The sequence below is a fragment of the Chanos chanos genome, chromosome 8, assembly GCF_902362185.1.
Source record: "Chanos chanos chromosome 8, fChaCha1.1, whole genome shotgun sequence".
Classification (NCBI taxonomy): Eukaryota; Metazoa; Chordata; class Actinopteri; order Gonorynchiformes; family Chanidae; genus Chanos; species Chanos chanos.
In genome coordinates, this window is record NC_044502.1 from 8,911,192 (window position 1) to 8,929,360 (window position 18,169).

General features: G+C 46.5%; 1 protein-coding gene across 1 annotated transcript; it reads right to left on the reverse strand.

Moving 5' to 3' along the window:
* Positions 1 to 1,968: 1,968 nt before the first annotated feature.
* On the reverse strand, positions 1,969 to 16,820 carry marf1 (meiosis regulator and mRNA stability factor 1). Its single transcript, XM_030782085.1, has 26 exons — positions 16,746 to 16,820; positions 15,864 to 16,067; positions 13,368 to 14,147; positions 13,074 to 13,248; positions 12,495 to 12,709; positions 12,192 to 12,309; positions 11,835 to 12,007; positions 10,735 to 11,169; positions 10,100 to 10,251; positions 9,666 to 9,806; positions 8,821 to 9,007; positions 8,437 to 8,615; positions 8,068 to 8,148; positions 7,705 to 7,941; positions 7,447 to 7,566; positions 6,924 to 7,105; positions 6,071 to 6,291; positions 5,700 to 5,842; positions 5,409 to 5,542; positions 5,058 to 5,260; positions 4,631 to 4,858; positions 3,898 to 4,131; positions 3,383 to 3,607; positions 3,156 to 3,216; positions 2,734 to 2,841; positions 1,969 to 2,480 (listed from the first exon to the last, which is right to left on the reverse strand). Exons 2-26 carry the CDS (start codon positions 16,008 to 16,010, stop codon positions 1,969 to 1,971), a joined length of 5,391 nt encoding a protein of 1,796 aa, XP_030637945.1. The 5' UTR covers positions 16,011 to 16,067; positions 16,746 to 16,820.
* Between the last annotated feature and the right edge of the window lie 1,349 nt (positions 16,821 to 18,169).

Here is an 18,169-nt window from a genome sequence, read left to right on the forward strand (position 1 = left end):
AACAACAACTGACTACACGTCTAGAGTCGGGGGATTACTGTGGTTGCTCTCCGTCTCTCTGTCCGTAGCGCCGCGGCTGATACAAACCATTGTAAAAGCCCAGCTCTGCCCGTAGAAACTCAGAGGGCCTCTGTATGTCCCGCTGATGAGCTGTGTCTCGGTGTGAGCTAGCGTAATCCCAGACTCTTTTACCTCCTAAAAACCATCATTCCTCTTCATAAAAATGACACAAGCCTACATTTAACTCCTCCGATTACAATAAAAGAAAAAAAAAAAAGTTGTGACCCACGCCAGACGCAGAACTCAAGGTTAAAAGGAAAAAACCTTGGCGTTTCCGCGGAAACAAGGTCGCGACGGCATCGCCGCCCATGCCTCTCCTTCCGGTGGAAACGCAGGAATCAGGCTCATCAAGAAATGCAGCTCGTCAACATTTATGAAAAAATGTCACCCTTGATTTTTCACCCACGCGAGAAATTATTTATGCACAACATGCATAGAAACATTTCAAACCAACCACTGACTTAAGTGTAAGCTGCATTCCACACCGCTACAACTGAAAAAAAAGGAGTCCTATTACGCACATAAACAGTTCAACTGATACTTTTTGGTCCTCCATTCAGGCCACCGAAGCCTGTTCCTGGAGGTTCTGAAGGAGTGAACCTGGCCTTCAGATGTCTCAAATACAAACTTCTCAGAGGTAAACTTCAAACTCAAAAGAACTTTAGGACACAGAGACCAGACCTTAAAATGATCCTGCCCATCATTAGCGTTGAGTGCCAGACAGAGAAACCCCTAGGTATGAGCCAAGCCTTCGAGTCTTCGAGACTGTCGACAAGGTGAAGCTCCATGTAGCACTGACAAAGGTGTTAAACACCTCTCCGCTCCATTTGACTTCTTTAAAAAAAGGTATGGTGGAGTGGGGTTCAGTTAAAACATCTGCCTGTGACTAGATCATGGGGAAAAAAACAAGTTGAGGGCAACTACGGGGGAAATAGATCTCTACTGAGTTCTAAAGAACAGAAAACGCAAACGCCAGGAGGTGCCCGAGGGGAAAGCGAAGAGAAGAAACCTTCACGTTTAAAATTGAACCTGTCCAAGATTCATGCCCTGCAAAAAACCAACCAACCAAACAATGCTGCCCGCTAAAGATGGAGGGAGTCACACGACCTTCGTGTCCCGGCGATCAACGGAAAAGAAAAGAAGAAAAAGAAAAAAAAAGGGGGGGGGGGGGTGGCTTCCGCTTCACCTGTTAACAAAAAACACATTCTCCAAGAACAGCAATAAGAAAAGGAATTCAGTAAGGAGGTACGTAGTGGGCATGTCTCCATTCCAGTAGAGTTAGCAATGACAAGACTTTCCATTCTTTTTGGACAGGAATCCAAATGCGAAATTACTAAAAATAAAAAAAAGTGTTTCGCTAGAAAACGTATCAAATGACAGAAACTTGCCAGGCCATGATTCCTCGAGATACAAAACGTAAGAAATGTAATTTGTAAAACACGCAGCTCCATCACTCAAACTTGACACTCTTGCTACAGTTTCAACCAACTCAGAGGAAATTGCTTCCACATTTTCTATTCACTTCTGCCGTAGACAGAATGGTAGGAACATTTCATAAATTTACCAGTATTTTCTATAACACAGCCCCTAATCTGGTGGTATGCATGTGGCATTAAAAGGGAAAGTAGAAAACAAAACAAACAAACAAAAAAAATCCCACATAAGAAGAACTGCGGCAACAACAATAACAACAAAACGGCGCGACAAGAACACAGAAGAGGTAAAGTTGAGCGATTTGAAAGTACAGGCATCAAAAGGGGACAATGCATGTGAGGTATAAGTGAGCCCATGTGTTGCATAGCATACAGTTGGCATCTTTTGGACAGAACACGTTAGGGTGCGGGGGGGGGGCTAACAGACGTGTCTTACAGGTTACAGTGGGAGATGTGCAGTGTGTGTGTGAAGAGGTCAGACAGAGGGTGAAGAGGCAAAAGAGAAGTTGGCCGCTAGTTTCACTTTGTTGCGTAGGGCTCTCTTACTCGGGCTGTCCGTGGATGACTGCTTGAGGTTAGGAGGTTGTGGTGGCTTGGTTACCACGGCATCTGATGAACCGGGAGCCAGGGCGACCACGTTGGGTGGATTGCCTGGGTCTCGTAGGTTCTGGGCGCTTTCGCGGACACCGGAGGAGGCGGCGGCGGCGGTTTCCGGCCTTTCGGCCTCCGAGGGTGGGGGAGCGTGGAGGTTGGCGGCCGAATCAGACGGTATGGCCGCTGCCTGAGGCTGCCGATCCTGGACCGGCTCTGGCTCACCCCCGGGGGGAGGCGTCTGCTCCTCAAAGCGGATGAGGTCGGCCTGCTGGAGGAGGACAGGATCCGGGTGGAGCTGAGGGGAGGGGAGGCAGGAGGGGACAGGGCCGCACAGCAGGTCCACTGGAGACCCTGAGTTCAGGCAGAGTAGCTCTGCCTCACCTGTACTGCCCGCTGAAAGAAGAGCCACACAACACAATGACCTCCACTAAATATTAAAACACACAAATCCATATTGTCCAAAAAAAAAAAAAAAAAAAAAAAAAGGGCAAACCAGTGTGGAAAAACAAACAATGAACCGGTTTAGCGATTACAAAACTGAGTTCAGACGACATCGCTGACTTCCACACTGGCCAGACAGATGAAATGTAAATCTAACAAAATCATTTAATGTGTACGGAGCGCGTTTATATATAAACATACATACCCGGGCTCTCTGTTCTAAAGCCCTTGGCGCTGTCTGGGGTCTCACTGCCCTCTCTCAGCCCCTCTGGCCCGGGCTGAGGACTGTCTGTAGTTGTGGAACTACTTCGAGCTGAAAGGGGAAAAAAAAAAGAAAAAAAAACACACAGCAGAGACAGTCAGTCACTGTCCTGAGTCGGAGCAACACTTACATCAGCAGTTCATTCCTAACCCTGCGGTGCAAAGGCATGACAGGAGGAGAGCGTCCGGCTTGGTTTGACAGCGTAAGCCCTGGGCAGGACGCAACCGCCTATGAATAGCAGGTTCAAGGATACGCTGACTTGCCAAGCGCGTGGGGGGAGGGGTCTTAGGGGCCCCCTCGCGCAGATAAATATACACAATGCACGACACGCGTGGAAACGCGTATCTGTTCGACGTGACCCTCACCCTTCATGTCATTCTTCAGAACAATAATCTTCTTGTGTCCGTGGCCTTTGATCCACACGACCTATTCACAAACACAGAAGTGCATCCTTTTAATACAGATTGTGTGCATATAACATATGGCAGTCAACATTAGAAATGTTGTTGTGCTTAATTGTATGCTTGATGCAACAGTGTAGTACTGAGCGTTGTTTAGATGGTGGGCAGATCAGTGACTCGTCTATATTGACCTGTGGTATGGCAGCCAATAGATCGTCCAGGGTGTTGTAGCCATAGGAACGCGGCTGTAGCTCTCGGCTGGTGAACTTGCTGAAAGCTCCCCAGAACTCTGTGAGGAAGATCTGGTTGTAGTGGTAGGTGTGCAGGAGGGCACGGACGTTGCGGGCGAACTGGTAAAGCTTGGTCAGTCTCACTCGTTCTTCCTTATTCCCTTCCTCAATCTCACCTTCAAACAGCTGGAGCAGAGAGAGCGAGGAAGGATATTATATTACAGGACTACACACTAAAAACAGGAATTACTTCTTTGAAAAACAAAAGGCGCTGAAAAGATTTCCCACTACAGAACAGAACAATTATTCATTCCACAAAACAGATTTAAAAACGGGTGTGCTCTCTTATTCCGGTTACACAAATCTGGATTGTACCGGACTGTCGCACCACTCAAGACGCACGTTTTCCCAAAGCGTTTCGTCTCACAGACAACGCATTTAACTCAAACTCTCACTGGCGTGCACGTGTTGTGTACCTCCACCAGGTAGGGCAGGCTCTTGAGCAGCTCGCCGAGGGAGACGAAGCCGTACTCGCAGGGGTTGAGCGGGGTGTCGTGGGCCGCCTCGTACTGGCCGCGGAGCTGGTCCACGCTGAGCCAGGCCTGGTCCTCAGGCAGAGCCATGAGCAGGGCCAGCATCTGAGACGTCAGGGCTCGCAGAGATTTCCGGTTGATCAGCTGCACCTCCCGCTCCTCTGCTCCGTCGACCACCTGTCACACAAGAGCTCAGTCAGATAGTTCTGGAGAACAAGCCGGTGGCACAGGATTCTGGGGACTGTCCAAGAGTATAAAAGACACGAGAGGCCAAGAGTCACATTCACAAGACCCGAAATTCACTATAGAAACTGCTGTAAATAATTTTGCTTTAATATAGTTTTGACAGCAGTTTGAGTATGGATTTGAACTGGTCACACGAGTACAATTTGAATTTTTTTGAAGTAGTGAATTTATTTCAGTGCCAAGCAGACAGAAGTCCCTGGCACCACCACCTCCGAGCCAGACAGTTCACCAGACGGCCAGGAATGGAAATCAATTCCCAAACTGTCGATTAAGCACCAAAATGAAAAAGTATAATAAGAGCTACACCCATAGCTACGACCAAAATAACCAAGACGCCTACGAGCCAGATCAATGAGCCAATTTTCACGCTGCTGAAAACAAATGATGAATCCCAGATTTTTGACCGGGCGCGGCTGGGAATGGCGGCTACCTTGATGACATGGCAGAGTTTGTGGAGCAGGGCGGGCAGGGTGTTGGCGTCGTAGTCCTGCAGGCGGAGCCCGTAGCCGAAGGTCTTGCTGTACTCTCCCAGCAGCCTGCTCACGGCCAGACTGCCGTCCTTCTGGGCACGCAGCAGCTTCACCAGCTGGGCCGCGAGGGCCTTCACCCGCTCCACCTCCGTCAGCGTGAGGATCTTCTCCTCGCCGCACTCCAGCACCTGCCAGGGGGAGAGAGAGAGAGAGAGAGAGAGAGAGAACGTGACATGTGAAGAACTAATAAACACAAAGAGTCATCTTCTATCTAAACGTCTGTATTATAATGTTCCTGCTGGATACACGGCTGAAAAAAGTATTAATGTGATCGAGCAGCATCGTGGCGATAACGGCAATACAGTTTCCGGGGTAACATCTACTCACGGTGAGCACGTCGGGAATGGCCTCAAAGAGGTCCATGAGCTTGGTGAAGCCGTAGTAGATCAGCTTGCACTGGCGTCCAAAGTGGTGGTGGTAGGTGGGGATGAACTTGCTGAAAGGCATGCGGAAGTGAGGCTGGTGACGGAGCAGGTCCACCACCTCCTTTCCAAACTGCTTCGTCCTCTCCATCTCCTCTGCGGTTCTCTCTGGAGAGACAATACATCTTTGTGTGCATGCTTAAGCCTGTTCAACCGTGCAGATCAGAGCAATGCAAATCAACCCGAGACAATCGTACACCAACTATTTTTATTTCTAAATACACAACAGGGACGCCTGTGAAGTGAGACAGCTCACCTCTTCTTGGCACGGATATGACAGTGTCTGAATCCTGATGTGTGATGGTAACTGTTGTGTCTGGGATCTCTGCTAACAGATCCATTAGATCACACATCCCATAGTCAACGACTCGCCAGTCTCTGGAGAAGCACCTGGATTAGACGTACACAAAGTGTTCAGAAAACTCACACACGTACACACACTCCTTACAGTCCTGTGGTGCATATCAGAATTGTATTCCATTAGTTCGCCAGTTGAATTTGGTATGTTTCAGAGAACGGGTGTAAGTTGAAGTGGGGTGGTACTCACCAATGGTAGGCCTGCATGAAGTCTTTGATTACCACTTGTTTGCTAGCTTGAAACTTTAGTAGTTTGAGCAGGTCCTGGGTGAAGCGTTTCACCTGGGCACGATGGGTGAGTGTCAACAGTCGCTTAGAGCCAAGGCCTAGAATCTGCAAACAGTCACACACATATCCCACGAACCAATCAATGAAACCCAAAGACCTTTCAATTAGTGTTAACAACAAAGAACAGCTCCCTAAGATCATCTCGGAAATCTTGTTTTCAGCTTATCATTGTAACACAGTTGCAATCTCTTAAGTTAGGTGAAGATGCAACATTACGCAAGACTGTATATTTCCCTCATGCAATAACATGCGCTTGTATGTGCGTGTGTGTACCTGCAGCACATGGGGAACAGCCTCCAGGAGCTCCAGGAGTTTGGAGTAGCCGTAGTCAGACACTCTGCACTGCTTGGCAAAGTGGTGGTGGTAGGCAGGGATGAACTTGGTGATTGGCATCATACAGAAAGGCTGACTCTTCATCAGATCCACCACCTCTCTACTGAACTGGATCAGCTGAGGGTTCCCTACTGGACTCTTACAGCGCTGTAGCCACGGGTCTGCCCAAAACACACACACACACACACACACACACACACACGGTTAAGAACACAACGAGCAAAGCAGAACAAATTCATGACAGTAAAACAATGTATCAATTATTTCATCGTGAGAATGATAAGCAAAGGAGACAATCACAGGCAAAGGACATAATTTCTGAAGAGTTTTTTTTGTCTTGTCTTTAGAACCACAGTGTTAGGATACGGCAGCTGTTCAATAAAACGGCTGAGTAACCTCTGACAGGCCTTGAGCCTCACTACCCTGTTAACGGTTAAGTTGAAACGGCAGCTTTGGTGTGAAACAGGCAAAAACACCACCGCGATTTCACAGCGGCTCAGCTCTTGCCTCTGAGTTTTACAAATGATGCATGCAGCCCACTGTTTCTCTGGCACTGACTGGCAGCATGTGGCATGTCCACCCACACCGCATTCAGTTTAGCCATCTGCCACAGACAGGAAAAATCATGCCACCACCTTACCATTAAAAAGATGACACAAAACACCCAACCCTATACTGATGTGTTTTTTAAACTAAACCATGGCCTCTTTATGAGATCTAATGGCATGACTACTGAATCAACTAATGACCTACTTAATGACAAGTATTTGCTTCAAAGAAATGGTGTTTTTACCTGCATTGGGTGGTGGGGGTTTGTTGTGTATCCATTTGATGACCTTAAACCCATTCTGCGCCGTTACTATGGTGATGCCAGGGATGCAGGTGATGAGGTGTTCCAGCGGAACACTGCCCTCCAGCTTACCCTCCTCCGCCACACTCAGGGGACTGAACTCTGCAGCATAGCATTCTGGGAAACTGCATTCACAGACAAGGATAAACGAGAGACGAAGCATCTTTTAATGACAAGTTATAAAGAGCAGAGAGAGGATAATCCTGGAGGGTACATGAATATGGTTTCACTAGATAATGTGGAGAAATGCTCATTCTGACAGGTTTATGTGGACTCTCATCTTCTTTACATTGGTCAGGAATGAGTTACACAAAACTTCAACAAAGTTAGGCAAACAAACGTAATATCATTTAAGACTCTTTCGAAAATTCATCTGAAATTTTCCCCCTGAAAACCCTCACGGCATGTTTTTATTCCTCCTCTCCTTGACTAAAGAAACAGTGCGATGAGGACGCAGACGACCGACCTGAGCAGGGGGACAGTGCCCTCGTGTGTCTGTAGCAGGCTGTGCACGTGGGCGGCCAGAGCCTTCAGAGACACCACCACAAAGGGAATCTTATAGGTGTCTGGGTCATAGTCTGCCTCACTAAACAGGACAGGAAGAGAACACTTCAAGTCACGGGGGAGTAACTTTTATCAGAGCGAATCAACAAAAGGGGCAGAACATGCACATGCACAAACACCACGCACGTACGCCCACACACACACACACACACACACACACCTAAAATTGTGCTGGGTGTAATGGCGTCTACAGACGGGCTCGTGGTACTCCAGCTCCTCAAAGACGACGGGGCTGCCGCTGGTAGAGGAGCCGTCCTGCGACTGAGAGGAGCCCAGGGGGCTCTGCCTGGACTGACTGCTGGGCAGGAGACACACCAGTCTCCCTCCACCCTGCTCCCGCACAGACACCACCTCAGGCAGCCGGTACAGGTCATTCACCACCGGTTTGCGACCAAACCTGGGGGGGGGGGGGCACAGGATACAGGATGTTAGTAAGCCAGTGTGGTTAGATCCTCTCGTGCTTTATCGTGATGCGAATATTCAAAATGCACAGAGGAGGAGGAAAAAAAACCCAAAAACTCACTTTTTCTCATAGATCTCGGTGAACTTGAGTAAAGGCAGGCAGTTGGCGGGCGCATCCTGAAGAACACTAATGATCTCTGAGCTGTGTGGGGGGAAAAAACAGATGTGAAAGAAAAGCTCAGTGAACAACACCACAACTCTTCCAACGCCCAGGGATCAGACACGAGAGGGTGGGGGGGTGGGGGGGTAAGTGCCATCTGTGCCAGCAAAAGCAGAAAATAAGAAAGGAACACAGACAGATAAATACACTTTGGTTACTTCTAACAAAAAAAAACAAACAACCCCCATAATCTTGGGAAGCTGGCTACATCTCTTACCAAGAAACGAAGCGATATTGCTGGAACCTCAGTAAAGTGTCTTAAAAAGGTACCTGAGGTTAGCCAGGGACTTATTGTTGGCTCCGGTCATGAGAGACACGTGGATACGTTTGTTGCCTATTTTGTAGCGATGCAGAACGCTGACGGCCCCGATGGCTTGCTGCAGGGAGCCCATCTGAACTATAGCCTTAAGCTGGTAGTCTGTGTGTGGGCTGAGCTCCACCTTCTTCACCTAAATTACACACACACACACACACACACGCACGCAAGCACGCACGCGAGAGAGGGAGACTATGAATTCACTCAGAACTAAGGACAAAAAAGAAATGGGTTTAAAAAAAAACAAAACAAAAAAAAAAACAAAAAACAAACAGCTCAGGGACTTCTCTTTAGAACAGATATGACTGTCTGAGAACTGAAACTCTGCCCAGTCCTACCCGGCCATGTTTGGCAAAGGTATCCTGCAGGATTTGCTGCAGCTCTTTCCGGGACATTCTGTAATCGATGTTGGAAACCTGGACGTCTGCTCCGTCTGAGAAAGGTTCAGGCTGAGTGTCAGGACATGGGCTGCGGGATGGCACACTCAGGGGGGACGAGCGGTTCGATACGCAGGGAGACGCACTCCTGAGAGACGGTAAATGGACAAATAAAAACGGGTAAAGGAGGAGTCACGGAGAAGGGAAGTCGTGTAAATTTACCCCTCGCTGGAAGAGGGGTGGGGGTGCTCTACTCTAATTGTACAGCATAAGAGAGCAAATGAGTGGTGTTGCTCTTGTGGAACATGATCCCTTTTTGAACTGGGTATAACTAAATTGATGCTTCAGTGAGTCTATGCAAAATGACCATGCGTGATGATGCAAGGTATTTTTGACGCCTCGTGACGCTCCACGCTTGTGCTTATCGTGCATCTGTGCATTCAGTCCTGGTCGCCTTAAGCACCCGCCTGTTACACCACATTCTCTCCATAATTACTCATCAGCAGAGTCTAGATAACAGTCCTAACAATCCAACCCATACACAGAACTATAAAAACCCCTGAGACTATTCTACTGTCTGCAAAAGAGCGCCTGTCTGCAAGCTTGCCGTTGCATCACTAAAGAAGATAACTCTCCAATGAAAGACTTTGCCTGAGTTCTTCATAATCTAGCACCTGTGTGTGTGTGTGTATGTGTGTGTGTGTGTGTGTGTGAGAGAGACAATGAGGGGACCGCTGGTTAAAAATGCATGTGTGTGCATGTAAGAGCTGGACTGAAACATCTGTGTTTTTGGTACTCAGTCTCACCGGGAGGACCAGGTGCTCTGGGGCACGAGCAGGGGGCTGAAGGTTCGCTGTAGGCTGAGCTTGCTGAAGGCTGAAGGGGTGCTGACCTGGAAGTGCTCCATGGGTGAGTCAGCAGTGCTGCGCAGGTTAGGAGAGTCCCTCCTGCAAAAATTAAAAAAAAAAAACAACTCTAAATGCAAAAACTCCACTGCAGCTCCTTGAGAGCCAAACTCGCCTGTTCCATCACTCACACACACACACACACACACACACACACACACTAACACTTCTAAAACCCAGGTACTGCAAGTATCTTGTAAGACATATGTCCAAGCTAAACAAAAACCTGACTTGAACATGCTGGGTTGCCCCTTATTTACTTCACAAGCAAAGTTAAAATATGACATCAGAAATCAGAGAGGAAATAGTGGTGGATGGTTGACCGACTGCTCTACCTCCTGCCGTGGTAGGGCAGCTCTCTGGTGAACCCGGCCCTGTTCGTGTGCTGCTGTGCGGCCTCTCCGTTGCTCTGGGGGGAGGCAGAGGAGGCGCGGCCTTTGTCAGGCTGGAAACCCATCTTTGGCTTGGTCTCCACGCCGCCAACCTCCTGCACCCGCACGACAACACATATACAAAACACCGACAATCAAAATGGGGCTTTTCCACATCTACCCAGCACTAAGAGGCTTTCAGCAATGGAGTAATGGACACTATGGAGATAAAAGAAAAATGGAGAGATGGCTGGGAAGAAGATTGCAACACTTGGAACAAGCTAGCTAAACGCTAGATTAAAGCTGCAAATTCAAAACAGAGGAAAAAGCTTAGCGCTGAATTAACAAATACAACATTAAAATGTCCTACTCTATCCACTTCCTAGTAGCTAAAAGCAACAGAGCAGAGACAAAAACACCAGTCTCTTCATAGCTTCAAGACCGCCAGACAAGCAAGGGGGTTAAGGCAACAGGTGAAGCAGGATCAGATGGGAGGAGGAGTTTTAGTATGGAGCTGAGGGCACAGGGTGAAAGCACGGCGGTGGAGGTTCGAGGGCGAGGGCGAGGGCGGACGGAGGAGGGCGTGGCATGCAGCTGACCTGAGGGGCTTTCGGGACGGGGCCGCCCTTCCTGGGGCTGTAGGGCCGTTCGGGGACGGACACCACAGCGTCTCTGCCGCCCTGGCACGGCCTGCCCGTCCGCCTGGGCCGTCGCGGCGACCGCGGCTTCTCCACGGGGAGGAAGACTGCGGAGGAGGAAGAGGCGGAGGGAAGAGGGGGGAGGGCCTCCTCGGCCTCGGGGCCGTCGGGCGAGAACGACACGCTGATGCGGTAGCCGAGGACGTCCTCGTTTTCCATGCGTTTGCGGGCGCGCTCCGCCGCCTCCTGGCTGCCGAAACGCAGCACGGCCGTGCCCGCGGAGATGCCCAACACTTTGCCTCCGCAGTTATCGGACAGGCGGCGGAGCCTGTTGCTCACACTCTTGGCATCGCGGTGGGTGGGGAGGTTGTGCACAAATAGGAGGTTGAAACCGGGCTGGGGGGAGCAAAAAGAAATGGACGACTCTGTCTAATCTGTTTCTTTTTTTTTTTTTTTTCCTCTCTCGTTTTGGCCCTTTCAATTTTGGGTTGACTCATGACTATGCCTGAGACAGGATCTCTCATTGTTGATGTCACTCCATTGTACATACATGCAAGCATTCAAATGTGTTGCATAAGATCTCTGCTTTAAATAAATATGGGCAACTGCCATGCTAACAAATCCAGAGCCATGGCTTTGAGAGTATAGTGCTCCAAACCTGCAGTTAGTAATAAAAAAAAGGCACCATACAGAGATTACACATGGCCTCAGGTCACTATGCAGGGTAACGTACAGCTTTATTAAACTGCACTGGATATGCCTTATGGGGGGAAAAACACATGCAATACAAGCCACAGATTTTCTCTATTTCTCTTAATTCCATGCTCTCAAAAAAATAAAATAAATGAACGAAACAAAAAGACAGAAAAAGCTTTCAGCTGAATGATTACTAAAACATTAGAACTCAATATTTGAACTTGCACACTGCAAACCATACCGATACGTGAGGTTCACCGCACTACAGCTCGAGTGTTCGTGGTTATTATTTAACAGCCGTATCAAGCTGCTCTAAGCACAGCCTCATGGAGTTTGAAAATGAACTCCAGGGTGGAGAAGCTCACCTGAGATTTAACCAGCATTCTGGGAGGCAAGTCACTGACAAAATCCTCGAAGTGCACATGCTGATGTGCGTGCTGCAGCAGGGCAGGAGAAGCTTGGCTCTTATGTACCAGAATGACTTTAAAGCCGTGGCGATGTCTCAGATCGCTCAGCTCGCTGGCGAAGTTCACGTCGGCTGCAGATAAAATTACACAACTAAAAATAAAACGAGACGCACCAAACACACACACACACACACGGATATCATACAACCACCACATGTGTTCTAGAGCCTGAATTACGCCCGTTAACCTGGAGAGGGAAATAAATAAATAAATAAATAAATAAACGCCGTATTCCAGAAGAAGTTAGAAACTCACAGGAAACTACGACGACGGTGGCGGGAGCGGTGTGAGTTTCGGCGAAGCGGCGTAAGCTCTGGCGCAATTTGTCGTCGGCTGCGTTTTTGGCTGTGGCGTTTATGTGGGCCACCGTCACCTGGACATAAAACAAACAAAAGTTATCAATCCCATTTCTGTGCTGAGAGACTTTTAGACTGTGTTAATCTTAATTCAAACTCAAGGTCAGTCTCTGAATAATTCAAAAACAGAGAACTTAGCGACCAGGTTTAACACGAATGCAAACCCAAATGAAACAGTGAGGGGTAAACGCGCAGAAGATACCTGACAGTTATTAAGCTCTTGGATAACTGCCTTGTTCTCTTTGCTGATGTCACACACACAGATAAACTCAGCTTCTCGGTGACCCTGAAAGAAGCGCTCGCGGAGACGCTCGACCACCGTGGCTGCCGAGCGCCCGCTGGGCACCGCGCAGTTCTCGATGTCCCAAAACACACCCACGGGCGGTAGGCTTTCCTGAGCGCTACTCTCAGGCGAACCTGTGAAACACAGCACAAACACGAAAAGTAAAAACACTTTTAATAAATCTGAAAGCTAGAAAGGGAAATGGCCAATTTGTTAATAAGGGAATAGTTAATAATAACTTAGCAACAGCTGAGAGTTTGGGCAAAGGATTTGATAAATGAAATAGCAAACAAAAATTCAAGCTATTCCCACTGAACAAGCTAATACGCTCATCTAACAAATATTTGGTTTCTCTCTCCTGTTCCCAACAGCAACCTGTTGGGGTTCCCAACAGTAACCAGCAGGGCTTCACATTCAGCAGGCATTGCTAGTCACAACCTCGCTAACTACATCTCGGCAGTTAGGCTCAACACTGAGCATAAACGCACGCGCACTGACCGAACTTCTGGTTTGGTTTGCCCAGGCTGGATCCTAGTAGGTGCAGGCCGTCTGAGGGGTTCCCGGACACAACGCAGCCGTTACACAGGGGTATGGGGATGGGAGCAGACTGGTGTTGTGGAGGAGGGATGTTTGGCCACACCTTCTCAGCGTCCACTACCATACCTTGGACAGGCTGTTCAGATTTCATACAAATCAGATTAGTCAAGTTGCCAATAACGCATTAAAAAACAATGAACTCACCATATTGAATCGGGTAGCTAATGCTAAAACTAAAAGGTCTGTTAAACCAACCTTTCGCAGACATTCCTGGCAGCAGTGTGCTCCCTTTAGACAAACCGTGTGCTCAACATTTAGGTGCAAAGGATTGGAGCAAAGATGTGCTGATGTGAGGTTATCACCATGTGACTGTGGGTGCATCTTCAATCTGATTCTGGGGCTGTAATCTCCAAGGTAGGGCTGGCAGTGCCCAGAAGATGCCAGGCAGCCACTGTGCACGGAAGCAGAACCTGGCACCAGTTTGGGCAAATTGTGGGTTCCTGGAGCAGAGCTGAAGCCATGGAGTTGCCTCAGCCCTGTGCAGCAAGGGTGGTGAGAGTGAGAGGCCACCGGCTGTGAGGTAGCCACCGTGGGCAGCTGCAGCTCAAAGCCTGGTGCCTGGATCTGCCCGTGACAAGTGAGGTGAGGGGTGGAGGAGGAGGAGGAGGATGACTGACAGGTGGCCCGGCCAATGCTGGTGCCCTGGGGCTGGGAGATGTAAAGAGAGGATAGACCACCACCAACAGTAGTAGCATTGCTGCTACTTCCATCACCAACGTCACTGAAACTGTGACCCCTGTTTTCTTTTGAGCCAGTACGGTGCTGGAGGTGTAGGCTGGCCTCACAACGAGCACATACGCTTACTTTGGGACCGCCAAGCTGAGACTGGGGGGGCCTGGGCTCTTGTGGGAGGAGGCAAGGAGGCGGAACTGGGAGAGGAGCCAGAGGAAAGGACTGAGAGGCACTGTGGTGCAGAGGAGGAGGAGGAACATCTTTCAGCTCCAGTACTGGTTTACGGCTTTCCATGTGATTGTTCTGAAGGGACAGAAACACAGAGCGTCAAATGAAAAGACTGTTCCCCTGAAGTGATATTAACCTAAAACAAGAAAAAAAAATTGCAAGTCTTTGTATAGCCGTGGTCTTGTGACAGAATCAGTGATGTTGTTCAAATATATATGAACACGTAAAAATGTATATTCGCAGACAAAAAAAAAAAAAAAAAAAAGTACATTTTTGACGAGCGGTTATGCCAAAGTGCGACTGTATTTTGTAACTTATGTTTTTTCTTGATGAGAAAGAGAGAGATGATAAAGGGAGAGAGTTTGTTGACCCTAGACAGACAGTTTGTTACCCTAGTACTGAGTGAAGAAGGAACCAGCTAGAACCAGAGAGTCAGTTAACCAGTGTTGATTACGAAAACGTCTAAGGGCACAAAGAGAGAAAAGCAGCATCTGTCTTCAGCAAAGTCCTCGCAAAAAAAGCAGACAAACCAGTCCGTCTTACTCGCCCCTTCAAACATTCTGTACAAAATCTGGTTATGAAACACACGTTCCTGTAACCATCCCTGTACATACAGGACCATCAGACTTGGACGGGTGCTGCTGATGAGTCTATTCATGCGTCATGTTCATCTGAACCGTCGTCATGTTCATCTGAACCACTGCATGGACTCAAGACAAAGCACAGCTCCCTCGACTGGTCTACAGTTCTTCAGCCTTTCCAAAAGGTCATCGCGAGTATGATAATTACCGCAACCTTTACTTATGCGCATGCTTTGAGATGCAGTTAAATATATTTGAAAGGCATCATATAAACCGTTTTTCAAACTGTAGAAGGGAGAGGATGCAGTAATTGTACGGGTCTTAAGGCCAAGAAACCCTCTGGCTAAGGAGAAAAGACGAGAACTTACCTACATGTGACTCAGAATGGGGATCATACTACAGATATCATAAATACCACGCATCACACAGGGATAACGCTACAGATATCATAAATACCACGTATCACACGGGGATAATACTACAGATATCATAAATACCACGCATCACACGGGGATAATACTACAGATATCATAAATACTACGTATCATAAATACCACGTTTCATAAATACCACGGTGTTGTCTGATTAGATTTACAAAGTCTTATCACTATTTCATTAAAAAATTTTAAATGGCGGCAGACGTGATAGGGATGGAATCGACATGACCATCTTTCAGTTGCAGTGCCTCTCTGTACCTTCTTTGTACTTTTTTGGTATTACAGGTTTTATCTATCTTTTTAGGTTTTTCGGTATTTTTTACTGTACGTTTTGATCATTATGTTCTTGCATATGTTTCTTGTTCCCTGTAGCTGTCTTACCCTGTCTCTTATGTATGTAGAATGTTTCCTCTCTATGGATGCAGCATGGGAGGAAGCCCAAACCAAATCTCCTACAATGTGGGACAATAAAGTGAATCTTGAATCTTGAGATTGCAGCTTTGTAAGTGGATATTGTGATTGTGCTGTGATTGTAAAAGAACATTTTGGAAGAAAAAGGGAGAGTACCACATATAACAACATGTCTATTTACAAACAAGTAGACTTAATACAGTTGCACTATGTTATTCCGCCAGGACTTCATAGAGAGAATGCATACACTTAATGGGAAAGATGTCCGTCACATATTTATCAGTCGAACGTCACATATAAACACCTGGGGTTAGGAATAAAACCCAATTAAATAATTATGGTCGCAGCTAACGCACATTTACCTGATGTTGGTTCAGTGATGAGATTTGTTCGGAGGAGAAGCACTCGGTGAGTTTCCACAGCGTGGATGGCGCTACTTTTTCTGAGCGATCGATCCATAGGAATGGTCTTGCACTACAAACCGACCTTTCCTTTCCCAATGCTTCCATAATACAACCTTTCGGAGCGTCTGATCATTATCTCACCAGCTTTCGTTCTCATATTTCCTTAAGAGACAGAAAAACACAAAGAATCAGGAGCAACCCTTCTTGTTACGTAGATGTGTTACGTTTGCTCGCTGGACTAGTTATCAAACCTTACTGATTATCAAACCTAATTGAACACAAGACGAGCACCTCCACTAAATGCCCTGACACACGAAATCTTAACGAGCTAGCATAATTATCTGCCTGGCTATTTTTTACAAGTCAAATGACCATTCTGCTAAGCTAATTGTGCGTGAAAATATACATTGTAAAGCTGCACAGCTCAAACACAAGACATGTACCTAAAACAACAGATCATCTTCGAGTTTCAGTATTAGAGATATACCTGACCTTACAACCCCTTCTAGCCAGCAAACAAGTTGCAGCATAACAGTAACACCGTCAGTCAAGCTAGCTAAGCATTGTTTGATGACTACAGAACAGAGCATGTCACAAAAGATAATTACGTCTAACAGACTTAATGGCTAGACTTCAAACTGAATTCGGATAGCATGCGATCCATTGGCAGAAAGCGAACAGTTACAAAATGTTCTTCCCCTGCTTTGTTGGTTGTAGTTAGCCAACGCTAGCAAGACAACGCAGTTTGGTTAGCTAGCGAACAGGTAAGTATTTGACTTAACTGGTTGACAGAATGACCAAAACTTCGGACGATTAGTAAGACCACACACGAAAATTTACCATTCTTCATTGAGCTTGCAGTCCTTCGTATCTCTTCTTACCTTCCTTCCATTCTCCCCTACCTCTTGCACTTTTGCTTGCTGATAAGCTTCTCCTCTGGGGTCGCCTTGGAAACCAGAGACATTTTGCAAAGTAGGTTACGTCTACCACAAACACAATCGCAGCTGTCGCAAAAGACCTGCCCTTTCCTGAGCCAAAAAATCTCATTTGTCACAGCATAAATCATCTCGAACCAAGCCGATGGAATCTGAGATATGTTTACACCATTATACAATTAGCGCGACCACTTCATCTGCTTGGACTTCTCAATTTACAAGTGATTGCGCGACGTTTGTGGCTTTTTTATATTCATTAAGATTGTTTAGAAGACTTTGGTTTCAAAATTATCCCAAGGCAATCTTATAGTGATGTGATTTTTTTTTAAAGAAAATACATGCATTCAGCTAAATATAGTTTCAGCCTCCAGTTTGAAGACTTTCTCTTTCATTTTAATTGTTCCATTCTGATTGTAGCTTTCCAAAGCACAGCACACTTGCCGGCACTTAAGCACTGTAATACTGCCTATGCTGTTTGAATAGTTATTCTGTATCGAGGTTTGGAAGTGGCAAATACATAAGAGCTTAAGACCTTTCCGAATTATATCTCACAGAGTTCTGAGTGACCGCCCCTCTAAAAGCTTTCTGGAGATGTTCTTCTTTAGCCCCCTGAACATTTCCATACATGATATTGTCAACATGCCAAAGTACTGTACAGAACACATTCTAATTCATTAAGTAATTTATATATATATATATATATATATATTAAAAAATGCCTTTTAAGGCATAAAATACAACAATGCATTATTTGATTACTATTATTTTTATTTGTGCAAAATAAGGGATTATGACAAGACCTTAACAAAGAATGAAATACATGCACAGGTTGGGTTCTTCCCCAAAGGCTTGAAGTATCACATCTATTCAAACTACGGCCATGATTCAATCAACATATTTCAAGATGAGTGAGGTTTCTTGAAATCTCTATGTAACATAGACCTTTTCCCCCTTCCTCTAACCAGCCACTTGCAGCAATGAATTTGCACTCACTCTTGCCACTCACCCAAAGCAGGTCATTCAATTTCTCATTCAATGGGACTATGCTATTTAACTACAAATGATTGAATCAAGGCCTCTGACACTAAATATCAACAACTTTTGGGTAATATATAAATGTGTTTGTAAAGAGGAAATAATTATGAGTAAGGGGGAAAAAAAAGTTCTTGATAAACAAGTTTGATAAACAACTAAATCTAATTCAAAAGATTAATTTAAAAGATGTGATTTATACATGATTTCCCTCAAGGTTCTGATCCCAAATACATAAAAACAAAAACAAAACAAAAAAAACAAAACATCTCTTCTTTGTGAAGGAGCAGTGGACCT

What these genes read in the sequence shown, in the direction of transcription:
- marf1 (XM_030782085.1), bottom strand. Translation starts at nt 16,010, where the DNA reads ATGGAAGCATTGGGAAAGGAAAGGTCGGTTTGTAGTGCAAGACCATTC. An exon ending in GCCAGGAATGTCTGCGAAAG is followed by an intron (nt 13,249 to 13,367) that starts GTTGGTTTAACA and finishes AAATCTGAACAG; the next exon opens with CCTGTCCAAGGTATGGTAGT. An exon ending in GAATGCTGGTTAAATCTCAG is followed by an intron (nt 11,170 to 11,834) that starts GTGAGCTTCTCC and finishes TGCTCCCCCCAG; the next exon opens with CCCGGTTTCAACCTCCTATT.